The sequence below is a fragment of the Pteropus alecto genome, unplaced genomic scaffold (assembly GCF_000325575.1).
Source record: "Pteropus alecto unplaced genomic scaffold, ASM32557v1 scaffold276, whole genome shotgun sequence".
Lineage (NCBI taxonomy): Eukaryota > Metazoa > Chordata > Mammalia > Chiroptera > Pteropodidae > Pteropus > Pteropus alecto.
In genome coordinates this window covers 5,413,455-5,429,383 of record NW_006438074.1, presented here as the reverse complement: position 1 = coordinate 5,429,383, position 15,929 = coordinate 5,413,455, and the positions used below count along the sequence as shown (strand labels likewise).

The 15,929-nt window shown below is 42.4% G+C and overlaps 1 protein-coding gene across 4 annotated transcripts in view; it reads left to right on the top strand.

The window, feature by feature from the left end:
• The window catches only part of ZFYVE26 (zinc finger FYVE-type containing 26), a 55,963-nt gene that overhangs the window by 18,094 nt on the left and 21,940 nt on the right, over positions 1-15,929 (top strand). For 2 of the 4 annotated variants that reach the window (XM_006915148.3, XM_025049130.1), the window contains 14 exons: positions 896-1,097; positions 2,072-2,335; positions 4,097-4,216; positions 4,308-4,472; positions 5,030-5,248; positions 5,875-5,977; positions 6,798-7,543; positions 8,772-8,968; positions 10,006-10,110; positions 11,648-11,770; positions 12,168-12,344; positions 13,670-13,916; positions 14,611-14,709; positions 15,759-15,922. In XM_006915148.3, coding sequence (XP_006915210.1) covers positions 896-1,097; positions 2,072-2,335; positions 4,097-4,216; positions 4,308-4,472; positions 5,030-5,248; positions 5,875-5,977; positions 6,798-7,543; positions 8,772-8,968; positions 10,006-10,110; positions 11,648-11,770; positions 12,168-12,344; positions 13,670-13,916; positions 14,611-14,709; positions 15,759-15,922 — 2,931 coding nt within the window. The remainder of the gene's footprint in view (positions 1-895; positions 1,098-2,071; positions 2,336-4,096; positions 4,217-4,307; positions 4,473-5,029; positions 5,249-5,874; positions 5,978-6,797; positions 7,544-8,771; positions 8,969-10,005; positions 10,111-11,647; positions 11,771-12,167; positions 12,345-13,669; positions 13,917-14,610; positions 14,710-15,758; positions 15,923-15,929) is intronic. The other 2 variants (XM_015591948.2, XM_025049131.1) reach the window with 2 other exon arrangements.

Sequence of the window (15,929 nt, the reverse complement as noted above, 5' to 3'; positions counted from 1 at the left end):
TTTTTTTTTATAAACGCTTTATTTTTAAACTTGGTTACAGAAGAAGTTGTGAGTATTAAAAGAAAATACCAAAAATAATAAGAAAATTAAATTTCTTATAACCCTATTTTCTAGAACAACCAATATAAAAAATAAAGTATATTTTTTGCCGGTATTTTTTCAAAGTATATATGACTTTTACATAGCTGAGATTATTTTAAATCTAACACTATATAGTGCCTTTTTAAAATGTGCCTTGTAACTGATTTAATGACTTTACAAAAGTCTGATCAGGTAGCTGCATTTCACCATTACTTAACATCTAAATTATTTTCAACTTTGTAATAGTGGTAATAAATAGCGCCAAGGTTATCACCTCTAGGCATTAGCCTTTTGAATTATTCCTTAAAAAAGTTTCTCATGAAAATTACCAAGTCAAAGAATATACATGTTTTTAAAGCTTTGTGGATTGCCAAATTTTGCTTTTCTCAAAAAAGGTTATGACAGTTCGTTTTGCCACCACCTCCTGAGGATTTATTTTTACTTTGTCACTGTGATAGATGCAAAATGGTATTAATATTAAATTCCGGGATTACTGGAAGGGAAAACATTTTTCATCTTTGTATTACTATGTGTATTTTCTTACATACGATACTTTGTGTATATTACTCATGCTTATTTTCTCTTTGAAATTGTGTCTTCTGCCTGTTTTCTGCTGGGGCTTTGGTGGCTTTCTTGCTGACTTATATGAGTTATCTCTATATTTGATCTACTCTTCTAACATGCAGTGGTTTTCCAACCCTATAAAGCAGATATCTTAGGACCATACTCTGATGACAGGCAAGATCTCATATCTTTAGACATCCCCCAATTCAGCGGGCCTACCACAACCCACACTCTCCCTCTTCTATGCCAGGTGGTGTTCATGTTCAACCTGAAGTCCTCGCCCAGCTCAGGGGAACTAATGTTCATGGAGTGCTACCAGGAAGTGATCCAGGAGCTGGCCCGGGTAGAGCACAAGATTGAAAACCAGAACTCAGATGGGGGTAGCAGCACCATTCGAAGAACAGGGAGTGGCCGCTCAACTCTACAGGCCATTGGCAGCGCTGCGGCAGCAGGTCAGCCTTCTCTGTCACCACCGTAGGTGGTAAGGCAGCTGAGGGAGGAGGGCGTCAGGGCAAAGCCACCCAAATGACAGGCTCATCACGAGGGAGAGAGGAATCCAGAGCAGGATTCTTGCCTTAAAGAACAGCAGTCCTGACATATTGAGAGTCGGTTTTAGCTGTGCCCAACTTCCCTGACCATGATGGTCACACACCTGCCACTTGAGCTACTCCATTAAGCTTGTCCTGTGTGACCTAAACTGAAGAGTGTGAGTGCTATTTCCACCATATGTTTTGATGGCCACTATCTTGGGTTTTATGAAATGGTGTTAGGAATTTATTTCCTTCCTATATAATTATTCGGGGATAAAGTGTATTTTACTTTTCTGTAAAGAAGTTGTGTATAATACATATGGCCTGCAATTCACAGGTCTCAATTTTCAACCTTGGCTGCACTGCAAAAAAGCTTATCTCATTTTTCTTGAAAGTAGAATCTTGTCCCACATTTTCACATTATGTTATTGGTCTAGGTTATATGTATCAAATACCATCACACATTGTTCCTTCTATATTTTCCCAGCTATTTTCTATAGCTATCCAAAAAAGTATATGCACATCTTTTTTTTTAAATCTAAATGGGCTCTTACAACAAGTACTATTTCTATCTTGCTTTTTTAGTAATATATTTAAGCGATCTTTTCTGATTAGCACATATAGATCCACTTATTCTTTCTCAACCTACTTTTAGATCCCATTTAGAAGAAGCCCTCATTCATCTCAGTTATTTTGAGTTTCTTTTGGTCTTCCTATCCATGCCATTGTTTTGATACCATAAGAATGGATTGTAATGATGGTACTAACATGCATAGAAGATAGATATCCTGTGCAGAAGGACCTCAAACATGTTTTAGAGAACTACTTTTCAGAGTTAAACTGGTAGTTAGAATCATTTTAACCTTTTGCTTTTCACTCCACTGGTGGGTGTCCAGGGATGGTATTTTACTCCATCTCTGATGTGACCGACAAGCTGCTCAGCCCTTCTGGAGACCCCATCCCCACGCTGCAGGAGGACTTTTGGATAAGCAGTACCCTGGTGGAGCCCACTGATCCCCTGAGAGAGGTTCTAGAAGACCTTAGTTCCCCTGCCATGGCTGCGTTTGACCTAGCTTGCTCTCAGTGCCAGCTCTGGAAAACCTGCAAGCAGCTCTTGGAAACAGCTGAACGACGTCTGAACAGTAGCCTGGAGAGCCGGGGTGAGTGTACTTTTTTAGCTTTATTCCTTCTCAAATGCGTTTCTGAGATATTTGATAAATTGTGCAAGAAGAAAGTACTGATTGGGGAAGGTGGGACAGGGAAAAAGGATTATTAGTTAATTTCCTCATGTCCAATTTGATGGCATAAATAGTCTCTTGAGAGTCTCATCTTCTTAATAGGCATAACAGTCTGCAGTCATTTGGGGAACTTTTTCTGATTTATGGATAAATTCAAGGAATGGATATGTGTTCAAAAATGGTATGGATGGAATTTGTGTCTTTAGACTGCATTCCGCCTCCTGAGTGAACTTTAACCTATAACTTGGGACAGTTTGGGGTTTGTAAACCATATATAAAGGAAAACTTGGTGGATTGCAGTTAGAGGGGTGTATTGTACCTCAAAATATCTTAAAATATGAAGGTGAAATTCTTGGAGGAATGAAGGTAAAAGAATGTGAAGACGGAATTAGGCAAAGTTCTACTCATGCATCCTTGATGCACACACCAAACACTGGAAGGACTGACCAGTGAGGGAGAAAGGAGCATGTTCTCTCTCAGTAATGTGGAAGGAGGAATGGTGGACAGGTCATAAGATGAATAGCCACCCTTAGGTTAAGTGATTCACTAGAGAACTCACAGGACTGTAGTGAATGTAGTCATACTCGTGGCTAAGATTTATTTCAGCAAAAGAATGTAAGTAAAATCAGCAGAGGGAGAGGCTCATGTGACAGTCTGGAAAAAGCTTCTAAGAGTCCTCTCCCTGTGGAGTCACACAGGATGGGCTTAATTCCTCTGGCAATGAGTTGTAACAGGTGTGAAGTGTTTTCTACAGGAGCTCATTAGGGACCCAATACCCAAGATTTTTATTGGAGGCTAGTGACAAAGGTACCCTCTGCCCATTATATACCAATATTCCAGACTCTTGGAAGGAAAGCAGGTGTTCAGCATAAACCACATCGTGCATAGTGTAGGCACAGAGCCATTTCTATCATTCAGGGAAAGCTTTGTATCATGTAAGAAACTGTTTAACAGCCGGGTTAAATGGCCCACCTTGCAAGCAGGCCTAAGGATAGCAATCTCAGGCCTGCCGTGTTGCCTCTTTTCTGCACACCTCTCCAAGTCACATCTGAGCTGTTGGTTACAATGTCCTTTAATATTCATATAGTCCTTCTAAGAAAGTGTACTGTATCATAAACAATGCTATTTTTATCAAACAATTCCCCTCCTCATCTAGTACTTATATTCTAAAATGAAAGGAGATACTATTCAAGCTGTTTGTAGCTAAAACAGTTTCATGTCAGTCAGTTAGCAATTAACGTAGTACCTACTGTGTTTCCAGATAATCCCAAGTATATGGGGTCCATATAATAAATACTCTCTGTCCATAAAGTTGTTTAGAGTCTAGTCAGGGTGTCAAGATCCTTTAAAACAGTTAGAGAAGACAGATAAGAGCCCAGCTCAAGTCCTTAGCTGAGGGCACTTCCCAAGGCAAATCCACAAGAAGTGCCTAATTGGCTTGGGACAGTAATTCTTTAGGAGTGCTGGACCTCGGCCTGCTGCTGAGGCATCTTGCCAGAGGTAGCCCTGAAACTACATACATAGAAAAGCCAGGTATGCTGGTTGTCACCCAGAATCGCCGTGCATATGTTTCTTCCTTAATATTGGAGAATATAAAATGTTCCAAGTAAATACAGGTCTGAGTACCAATCTCTGAAAGTCTTTACTGTTTTCTGAATTCTTTCTTGCTTCATCTGTTCTCAGGTCGACGGCTAGACCATGTATTCCTCAATGCTGATGGCATTCGAGGTTTCCCAGTTGTTCTTCAGCAAATCAGTAAGATTCTCAATTATTCACTTACGTCAGCTGGACAGACTAAATCAGGTGAGTTGCTTTTCTCCATTTTTTTTTCCTGGACTCAGATCATTAGGTCGGCATCACACTTTACCTTTCCTTCCTCATTTGCTTTCCACAGAGAGTGTAGAAGAAAAAGGGGGAGGGCCTCCACGGTGCAGCATTGCTGAGCTGCTTCAGATGTGCTGGCCCAGCCTCACTGAGGACTGTGCTGCCAGCCATGCCACCCTTTCCCAGCAGCTGGATCAGATCCTTCAGTCACTGAGAGAGGCGCTAGAACTGCCAGGTACAGGCCCGAGTGCGTGGGAGCAGATAAGGCCTGAACTGGGGAGAGGAAACAGCTGAGAATGAAGAAACACTTTGGAGCAGAGACTTAGAACTCCGGTGGTGGCCCCTACCAGTCCCCTAGTTAGCGGGTGCCTGACTAACTCCACTTGTTCGCCTGCCTCTCAAGTGAAGGGATGGCTGACACTCCATAGCTGATACATTTTTCTTATTCCTAATGAGATATATACCCCAAAGGTACTCAGTATATACTAATGAACCCTTCTCCAAAAGATTGCTATGCTCCTCATAAAGCCATTCCAACCTCAGAGACACTGAGGTAAAAACAGAACTATCCACCCCAATTTCTCCAGATTCAAAGCTCTTCTTGGCTAAGAATCACTTGTTCAGGTGACCAACTTAGAATTTTATAGCTACCTTGTGAACGTAGCACCCAAGCTATAGGATGCCCCATGCAGTATAGAGAGGTACCGTTCACATAATTGTGTTGGAAATTGATGCAGAGCTGGATGCACAGACTAAAGCCTGCGTCCCTTCTCCTGCCATTACTCTTCTCAGAGCCCAGGAGTACGCCACTGTCCTCCCTGGTGGAGCAGGTGGCCCAGAAAGCTCCGGAGGCAGAGGCCCACCCTGTGCACATCCAGACTCAGCTTCTCCAGAAGAACCTGGGCAAACAGACCCCGGCAGGCAGCAGGCAGACTGACTACATGGGCACCTTCTTCAGTTACTGCAGCACCCTGGCTGCAGTTCTTCTTCAGAGTTTGCACTCTGAGCCTGGTAAGTAGCAAGAAAGAGGAAATAGAATCATGACTGGTTTGCAAGTGTTTAGGACAAGGAAGAGGAAGGTACTCAGTTTAGGGGTTCTGGGCACAGCAAACGCCAAGGAAACTAGATTCATAAAGTCCTCTCTTATTCTTCTGTGATTTATTCGTCTTTGTCTCCCCAATCAATACCTATTACAGTTGTACAGCACATAGGAGTACTCAATAAACTTTGATGGCATTAATGACTCAAAAATACTTCTCTCAGACCTTCAGTCCATTGTGGATTTGAGGACCCAGCAGAAGAATCAGGTCTCTGATATGAGTGCCAGACTCTTACTTGAGTCCACAGAGCAAGTATTAAATGCACTTCAGTAGTGTTGGAGGAGCAGAATAAGCTGTTTGTGGCTAGACCTGCCCACTGAAGTTAGTCTGTGGTTAGAAGTCTTTAGAGCAGAAGTAAGGTATAGAGAAGCTTTTGGTCAGGGTCATGTTGAGAATACCCTTTACCTAGAAAATATCAGCAGAAGGGCTCACAATGTAATCTTCATTTCGACACTGTCCTTTTTTATTGGTTCTAGAAAATAGGGCCCTGAACCGTTGCAGTCAGTGGTACAAAGGTCACTTTCTTTACCTTTGCAGATCACGTGGAGGTCAAGGTAGGAAATCCCTTTGTTCTGTTGCAACAGAGCTCTTCCCAGCTGGTGTCACACCTCCTGCTTGACCGACAAGTTCCCCCAGACAGGTAGGAGCCTACCTGGGAGAATCAAGCATGGGCCTTTCTAATTGTTTCATCGAGGAAACCAAAGGCTCTTTGGGGCTGTGCTTGGGTTCAGTACAGAGAGTGGGATTTTATTCAGACTTTTACCTTGATTTGCAATTAATCTTATATAGCTACATCCAAATTCAGCGTGCCTCTTTCTCTCTTGTCACCTCTAACATTTACATTGTAAGTATAAAATTAAGAGGTTAATCTTCACTTATAAGTACATGAAAATAAAAAATTTGATAATACTTTAGTTGGCTAGGAAGACAAGAATTCTCATATTTTTCCAGGGGGATATAAATTGGTGTGGGAAGGCAGTTTATTCATATCTACTAAAATTACAAGTTTACATACCCTTTGACCTAGCAATCCACGTTAGGGAATTTATCTTGCAGCTTTGTTATATGTATGGAAAATAATGTATGTACAAAGTCATTTTATTATAGTCTCATATGTAATAGCAACAGATAAGAAAAATCCATTGTCCACTAACAGGGGGCTAGTTGAATTATTGTTCGTCCCCATAATGGAATACTATGTAGCTGTAAAAAGAAATGAGAGACCTCTCTACAAAGGGGTCTGAACAGATCTCCCTGATGATACCTTACAAAGTAAAAAAGTAAAGGGCAGAGCAGTATGTCTAATAGGCTACCTTTTGTGTTTAGAAAAGATCGGGGGAGAGGGGTAGTTAAAGAGCCTTCATTTACATTTGCTTGTGTAAACACAAAGAAATTCTGAGATTAGGTAATAGAGCCTAAGCACTCAGGCTTAGCATGCCCTCTGCTGCTCTTCTCTCCAGGCTAGCAGCCCTTCTGGCCCAAGAGGGCCTCAGCCTGAGTGTGCCACAGGTCATCGTCAACTGCTGCTGTGAGCCCCTTGTCCTTTGCTCTTCCCTGCAAAGCCAGCAGACATCATCTCTTCTGACTCACCTGGACATCCTGGCCCAGCAGCACACCTCTCACTGCCTGGAGGACCTCCCACTTCCTATGCAGAGCTCCCCAAAGCCAACTGAGAACACCACATCAGAGAGAAAGCCCCGCTCCTCCCCAAGGGATTCGTCACTCCCAGCCCTCACCTCCTCTGCCTTGGCCTTCCTAAAGTCCCGCTCAAAGTTGCTGGCTACAGTGGTCTGTCTGGGGGCTTCCCGGGGATCAAAGGTCACCAAGCCCAGCTTGTCATGGAAAGAGTTTCGTGGCCGCAGAGAGGCGCCTCTGACTGCAGAACAGGTAGCCCGGGAGTGTGAGCGCCTCCTGGAACAGTTCCCTATGCTTGAGGCCTCCCTCCTGGCTGCCTGGGAGCCCCTTCGAGGGTCCTCTAAGCAGGGACCGAGTTTAGCAGCAAGTCTTTGTGGCCAGGCCAGTCTCTCTACTGTCCTTCTGGGCCTGCATTCTCCCATTGCCTTGGATGTGCTCACTGAGGCCTTCAAGGAAGCCCTGGTGGCCAAAGATTGGCCCCGGGCCCTTCAGCTCACTGAAGTGTACGGGCGAGACGTGGATGACTTGAGCAATATACAGGATGCAGTCCTGAGCTGTGCTGCGGCATGTGGTGAGCAGAAAGCTAGGCCTCCCTCCTTTACTAGTGGTAATATTATTTAGCATTCACTGAGTGTATCACCACCTTTGATCCTCACAATAACTCTAGAGAAAGGTGCCACCATAATCTTGTGATATGAGTGGAAACCGAGGCTCAGAGGGTAAAAAACTGGAGCAGAGCTTAGAACCCAAGTCTAACTTTAGAACACATACTCATAACCAATATTCTCAACCCTGCATATTAGAACACATACTCATAACCAATATTCTCAACCCTACATATTAGAAAATTCTGTAAACTACAAATATCCGAACTCTACCCCCAGAAGCCCAGGATGAGGGTCAGGCAAATGTTTACTTTAAAGCAAGGGTCAATGAATTTTTTCTGTAAAGGGCTTTGAAGGCCATACAACCTCAGTTGCAGCTCCTCAGCTCTGCCATTACAGCATGAAAGCGGCCATACATGATACATAAACAAATGAGTGTGACTGTATTCTAATAAAACTTATAAAAACAGATCATGGGCATGTCTGAAAGCCCCTACTTTGAAATCTCCCAGGAGATTTTGATTTTAACCAAAGTTGAGAGCCAATGACCTACAACACTCCACTAGGGGGAGCAGAGTTAGATATGCCGTAAAGACCGGCTTCTGGCAAGAGGCCTGACTTTCCCTTTGAAAAGGAGAAAATCTGTCCTTCAGGGGAAGAAATCCACTGACTGACTGACTATGCAGTCTTATCAGCTTGGAATATGTTTTTTAGCTGTGATATGGGTGTGGGAGAGAGTGATCTACTGAGTAATAATGACAGAGGATGTCAAGGGAGTGAAACTAGTTTACCTGAAATAACTTTGAAGTAATTATGTATGACACAGAGTGGAAATTGCAGGAAAAGCTACAAGTTCCACTGACAAGTCTGAAATGTGCAGCATGCCAGAACATGGAGAGCTTCATCTGTTCTGTCTATTCTTTCTTCCTTCTCCCTTTCCATCTCTTTCCATTCTCCTCCTATCCTTCTGTCTCATCAGAAAGTCTCATTAAGTTTTCATGAAGAGAAACATAGGAGTATAGCATTTATCCTTGTCATATAGTGGTTCTAAGTATAAAAACTACTTAAGATCAAATGAATCCTAAGCACCTGTTTTATGAAATTGAACAAAGCCCTTCTCTTAAGAAGTAACCTGGACTCTTGAGCTATTCTAATGCCAGGCTTGCTGCCTCTGAGCATCTTTTTGTCTTTTAGACAAAGAAGGTTGGCAGTTCCTGTTTCCTGTGAAGGATTCCTCTCTAAGAAGTCGGCTAACCCTACAGTTTGTGGACAGGTGGCCCCTGGAGTCATGCTTGGAGATCCTGGCCTACTGCATTTCAGATACAGCTGTCCAAGATGGACTCAAGTATGAGCTACAGAGAAAGCTGGCGGAGCTGCAGGTGTATCAGAAGGTATGGGCTCTGGCATCAATAGAAAGGAAAGAAAGGGAACTGCTGCCAACTCTAGTCTATTCTGATGTGATGGTAGATTTTAAGAAACAGAAAATCTAGGCCTGGCTTTTACTCTGCATCTGACTTCTGTTCTTAGATGAACAGTAAGAAAGCCTCCTATGTGGACCCTGTTTTATTTACTCCTATCATTATAAATATATATGCATCAAACAAGAATTAAAAAATTAACATTGAATAATGTTTCATACTCCACAAAGCCTTTTCACATATATATTTGAGCTTCGTGTATGTTTTATGTGTATTATATCTTTTTGTTGTTATTGTTCAATAGTTTTTAATAGCGCTTAATCCCTATGATATCTTTTTCAAAGATTGTTTTATTTTTCAGCTAAACTTCAAGAGCCATTTTTAAAGGATGCATAAAGTGAGTTTCAAAAGTGTAAGATTTTTGCGGGATACGTGTTATATTCAAGATAAGAGATCCGAGGAGACAGGTTTGGGTAGTATAGCTACATAACAAGTATAAAATATGTGCTAATTTTCCATGTGAACTTGGAACTGAACAGAGTCCAGAGCTGCACCAGGAAAAGGCAGGTGAAAATGGCAGGCAAAAAGATTTTCTTTCCGCTCTTGCTCATTGCTTTTCCTTCAGAGCTAAATGCTGCATGAAAAGTGATCTTATCGAACATTCAAGCCAAAATATCTTGGATAGTTTTGAGATGGAAGGAGCATGGGACAAATGACCCCAGAAGACTGAACAAGTTGTGAAGCAGAAAAGCCTCAGAATTGTCCTCAGAAGTGAAAGGCCCCAGTTGTGGCCTCCCCGCTCAGCCTTTGCTCCCTGATTATGCTTCCCCAGTAGGTTCACTCACCTCTCCAAACAATCTTTGCCTCATTTTATTCTAATTCTTCCTCTCTCCTGACAAGTTCTTTGGGGACGGAGACCTAGAGATGGGCCATTCCTGGAAACTCCAGTGACCTGTTCATGGAGGCAGAAGCTGCATTGTGGTTTGATAGCTTTTCCTGCTTCTCATTAGATTCTAGGTTTGCAGCCTACCCCAGTGTGGTGTGACTGGCAGACCCTGAGGAGCTGTTGTGTGGAGGACCCATCAACTGTCATGAATATGATTCTAGAAGCAAAGGTACCATTTTCCTGTGGGGGTATTCTCCTTCCTCCTCTTTTCAGAGTTGCAACTCTTTAGCTGGTTGCGTAGACCCCTTTTCGCATATCAATGTCTGCATTTTTTTGTTAACTATATCACATTCTTTTTTCTCTGTGTGTGTGTGTGCACATGTACACATGTTTGTGTGAAATTTACCACTATACATAGAACTATAGAGAATAATAACAGTTAATGCATTTGTACTATCATCCTTGTGTTTATATATACAGGAGATTTTCTACACTGTATACACTAGACCCAGAATATATATCTAGCAGTGGAATTGCTGTGTGTCAGACGTGAGCATCTCATCTTTACTAACATGTTACCAGTTGTTCTTCAAAGCCATTTCCCCAGCTATACTCCCACTCACAGTTCCTATTACTGCATATTCTTACCCAGCTTTTCACTTTTTGCCAATAGGACGATATCTCTTTTTAATTTTATTTCCATGATAAGTAATAACCTTGAATATCTTTTCATGTGTTCATTGAACATTTAAGTGCTACATAGAATATTGTCTGCCTTTTAAGGAGCTGATGTACCGTAGTTCAAAATGTAGATATGCTCATTCAATGTTCAGTCATCCAGGAAACATTTCTCAAATGCCTGTTATTTGCTAGACACTAGATAGTGCTAGATGGTGGTGGAACAAAGATAATTAAGCTTAGTCCTTGCCTTTGAGCAGCTCACATTTTGGGAAGGAGGGGTTATGTGATTTGTATCCCTAGGTGATTATTATATATCAAGTGACAGAAATAAGCCCAGATTATGGTAGGAGCACTGTCAGGGCACCTAATGTAGCCTGAGAAACAAGGAAGCATCCTGAAGAATGCAGCACCAGGCAGAGTTGTGGGGAGGGCATTCCGGATGCCACCCTATTAGAATACTTGGACAAAACCCTGGGGACTCTGTTCTCTGAAGCTTTAATTCACAGTTCACAAATTGGGGGTGAGGGAGTAACAAAGAGGAGCATAGGTAGAATCCAACCCCCAACATGTTTGTTTGGCCCAGGCAGTATCGGCCTGCAGAATTTTTATTTTTTACATTGATTTCATTGCCAACATTTTAAAATAGGGAAATTTTTTAATTAAAAAAACTTTTAAGTTTTAAGTCCGGTAACACTTGACGTGCACATTCATATGGCCACAGTCAAAGCTGAGCAGGCTCTGCCTCCTTTGGACAGTCCTCTCAATCTTCCCCGCTTCCTTCACATCTCCTAGGGCTGATAACAAGGTTCAGTCGCTGTATGTCATCTGCTTTTCTTTTTTATAGTAGAGCTAAGAGGAAAATCATATCATTAATAGTCAGCCTGCTTTGATCATTTTTATAATTTACCTTGTCACTCAATTCCTTTGAGTTTATGATCCTACTTTAGTGAAGTTCCCATCAGCACTTCCCAAACTTTCTTCAGGCTGTAGTAGACTCAAGACTGCTGAGAAAAATCAGGCAAAAGCTGGATGAGTGATAAGACAAGTCATTTAAAGGGACTGAGGGTGTTTGTGTTTCCTTCCAGGAGTATGGACTGTGTGAGGAGTGGGGCGGCCTGTACCCCATTTCAAGAGAACATTTAATCGGCCTACATCAAAAACATCTTCTTCACCTTTTAGAAAGAGGAGATCATGAAAAGGCTCTGCAAGTAAGCTTTGCAATTCTTCTCATTTTTCTTTTGGGGAGGGACAGGAAGGTTAGTCAAATCAAATGGCTTTGTTCTTGCTTAATCCCATGCAAATATCCGCAATCTCAGACCTTCCTCTTTGTGTCCTTCAGGAGCCAGTTACAGTCATGTTGAGCAGAAGAGGCCTAGCCCTTCATTAGGTGCCAGAGGGGCAGCTAGGTCCAGGATTCTACTGAACTCTGGTCCTGTCAAAACCATCATTTGTGAAGCTATGAGGGTGCTGAAAAAAATGAGTGCAGAGAAGGTGTTAGTTCAAAGTGAATACATGTTTCACTCTCAAATAAAATAAGGCTGGACTAAGAGTTCCTCTACAGGCCTCGCTTTTCTCTTCTACCCTTCTACCCTTCTTCTGCAACAGCTCCTGCAAAGAATTCCTGACCCCTCCATGTGCCTTGAGGTCACAGAGCAATCCCTTGACCAGCACCCTAGCTTGGCCACTTCTCACTTCTTGGCCAACTACCTCACCACTCACTTTTATGGAAAACTGACTGCTGTCCGACACCGTGAAATCCAGGCTCTGTACATGGGATCCAAGGTAAGTGGGTAAAGCGAGTGTCGGGAAAGCACGCCTGAAAGAGATACTGCTTCCAGCTCCCACTTCAGAACTTGCCCTGTCAATGTCTCTTCTTTCAACCACCTGCCATCCTTGGCCTGTGCCACATGAAATTTTTACCCTAGTAGCCCACCACATCCTAGGTGAGTCCCTTAGGACTTGTTTTTCTCATTTTGCCCTGCCTCCAAAATAAATTTTACCTGGTCCTCTTAAGTTCTCTTTATGCTTTCCCTTGCATCTACTATATCAGTGCTTCTCAGTTCTGAGTGTATATTCGAATCATCTGTACTTTTCAAAATACCAGAAGTTGACCTCTATTCCAGATCAATTAAAACTGAATCTATAGGGACAGGGCCTGGCTGTCTTTCAAAGGGATTCTGATGTACCCTTAGAGACAGTAATAGAAAAAAATATATACTAGAAAAAGTAATCCAGTGAAGGAAGGTTTGGGGAGAGATAGGGCCCTCTGACAGTCTTCTAATAATTCTGATTAGCAGTCAGATACACTGCCCCAGAAATAGAACGAGTGCTGGGAGAGCCCACTTGCTAAGAGTTCAAATACGTAAAATGTCGCTAAAAGAGATAAACCTTGTTTTTTTGTTTTGTTTTTTTTTTGCTTTTAGATGCACAATATCTAAATGGGGAACTCCTTAAAAACTGGCAGTGAGCAGAGCCAATGAACATATTTCGAGCCTAGTGATAATAACTTCTAGAAAGAGTTTAGAGTCATCTTTTACCTGTAAGACACTGGAGGTTCCAGGTTTAGGCAGTCCACTGACATCATCACCTTATATTGCTCATTCTAATAAAGCCTCAAATGGACAGAATGGTGACTTTGAGAGTCAGGCAGAACTCAACTGTGCCTTGAAGGTATAGGCCAGGAGTCGGCAGCCTACCACCTGTAGGCCATATCCAGTCCTCTGCCTGCTTTTGAAATCAAGATTGGAACACAAATGTGTGCATTCATTTATGTTATCTATGCTGCTTTTGCAGTACATTGTCAGAGTTAAGTAGCTGCAACAGAGACTTTATAGCCCATAAAGCCTAAAATATTTACTATCTGATCCTTTACAGTAAAAGTCTCCTGACTCCTCATCTATGTGAAGGTACTTGGAGTATACTTCTTGATTGCTGGAGGATTTAGATAGGAGTCCAGCCTTGCTTCCAAAAAGACTACTAGCCAGTTTCAGTAGTAAAGCATGTGCCTTTTGGTCCCTGACACCCTCCCCCTTCCCAGTAAGAATCTTGGCTTTCTTCTGAAGTTGATGTACTATTTTCTTTACTCTGTGGATCTACCCGCCAAACAGGTCCTGCTGACCCTGCCTGAGCAGCACCGGGCCAACTATTCCCACTTGTCCTCTAACCCCCTGCTCATGCTGGAGCAGCTGCTCATGAACATGAAAGTGGATTGGGCCACTGTGGCTGTGCAGACTCTGCACCAGCTGTTGGCCGGGCAGGAGATCATCTTCACCATGGGTGAGGTCGACTCACTGCTTTCCAGATATGCGGGGAAAGCACTCGACTTCCCGTACCCATTGAGGGAGAAACGATCAGGTAACTGCCAACGCCCTAGACGGGGGTGTTACATGGGGGAACAAGTACCACACTGTATCCTTAGTTTTCATTTCTCTTATTTTGAATTGATGGGGAGTGAAAGAGAACAGGAGAGATCTTGGTCTTAGAGGAAATAGCAAGCTAACCAGAATTAAAGGGTGGTAGGTAACCACCACACGCTTAATAACAAAAGTTTGGGAAACAAACGTCCTGGAAGTGGTATTTGTGTGGCCTTGGTACAGTGGATTTTTAAGTGCCATCACTTTGTATTGAGGATATGCTTTATTCTCAGGGTCACATCAGATATCAAAGGTTTGTGAACCGACTCAGAATCCTTGAGAATGACGAAAATGAAATGAAATGACTGGTGTTCCCAGCCAGCTCCTTTTTCCTGCTCCCTATTCTCCACAGGCATCATCTTCCACTTACCTCTGGTCATCTTTAGATTTATTTTGTAAAATCCTGGCATCTACTTTATTATCTCATGTGCCTTTATAAACATACTTTGTTTTCTGAGGACTTTAAGAAGCATATACACTGTTGGCTTAGAAGTACCTCTACCATTCTTTTTATACCTAGTAGAATCATGGAATGACAACCAGTGAAACCAACAAGGTTTTGAACTAGATGCCTAGCACCGTGAGTAAAGATGCCTATGGTAGAATGATATTCTGACAGCATTTTCTTTCTCCAGGTTCTGTGATTCACCTCCAGGAAATTGTCAGTCAGACTTCAGACCTCGAGACCTTGTCTAGATCACCATCAGCAGAGTTCCCTTCTGCTGCTGCTCCTGGTAAGAACAAGTTCTGAGAGTTACCCATTTTTTAGTTCAATTTTGCTTTATTATGACTTTCTGATTCTTTTGCCCCTTTCCCATTACAACATTTCTACTGTTTTTCTTGGTTTGTTTAACTTTGTATGCCCCAGAAAATTCAACACATGATTGATTCTCATTCACGGTAGTAGTATATCCATAAAGTCACCACAAATGCTGAATTAAATACTGAACCATTGCTCCTAGGGAAGGTATGTACATGTAAGTAGGTAGGTAGGTAGGTAGGTAGGTAGGTAGGTAGGTAGGTAGGTAGGTAGATAGATAGATAGATAGATAGATAGATAGATAGATAGATAGATAGAGATATTCACATAGATTATAATCTCAAATTGAAAACAATCATTTTACGAAAGCGATAAAGAGGTTCAGAAGCGTTAAATGACTTGCCTGCAGCCATCCCACTATTATTAACAAGAGCTGGGATTCAAACTGTGTCCAACTAGCCCCAGAGCAGGAGCTTCGTGCAGTACACCACACTGTCCCTTACCATCTCCATCCTCTGGTTATCTCTGTATGAGAGCTGAAATAAGAATGCAGAATATTGCTTCAGACTCAAGATCTAAATAATGTCCATACATGGCATTTGGCTAAAATCTCATCTCTTAATCAGTTTGTTTCCTACCTCTTTCTTATTTGCGGAGTAAACTAGGTTATTTGTTCTGTAGAGTGTCCCACATGCTGAATTTTGCCGATTGCTGCCCTGTGGCAATCTGGGGCTCAGTCCCCTGTATTTCTGGTACACTGGTAGATATATCTAGAAGTTTGATTTGATTCAAGCTTAATATTTTTTGGTAAGTATATTTAATAGGTGGTTGTGCACCTCCCATCAGAAGATGCCAATGCCCAGTTATCTCTCTTTTTCTGATGCAGTCAACCATTAATTAACTGGACCTATTACTTCAGTAGTGGTTTGTAAAATGGTGGAATTCTAATTCTGTCATTCATTCTTCATTTATGAGCTGAACTATTGATCACCTTTTACTCTGACTTCTGGCTCTGACTCCCAGGTGTTTCCATTGTACATTCCCCCAGTCCAAGAGAGAGAAGTGTCCCACAGAATCAACCTCCACTGGAGTTTGTGCCCCCAGCAACACCCCCTGCCAGGCACCAGTGGGTACCAGATGAGAGTGAGAGCGTCTGCATGGTATGCCGCAGGGAGCACTTCACCATGGTAAGCA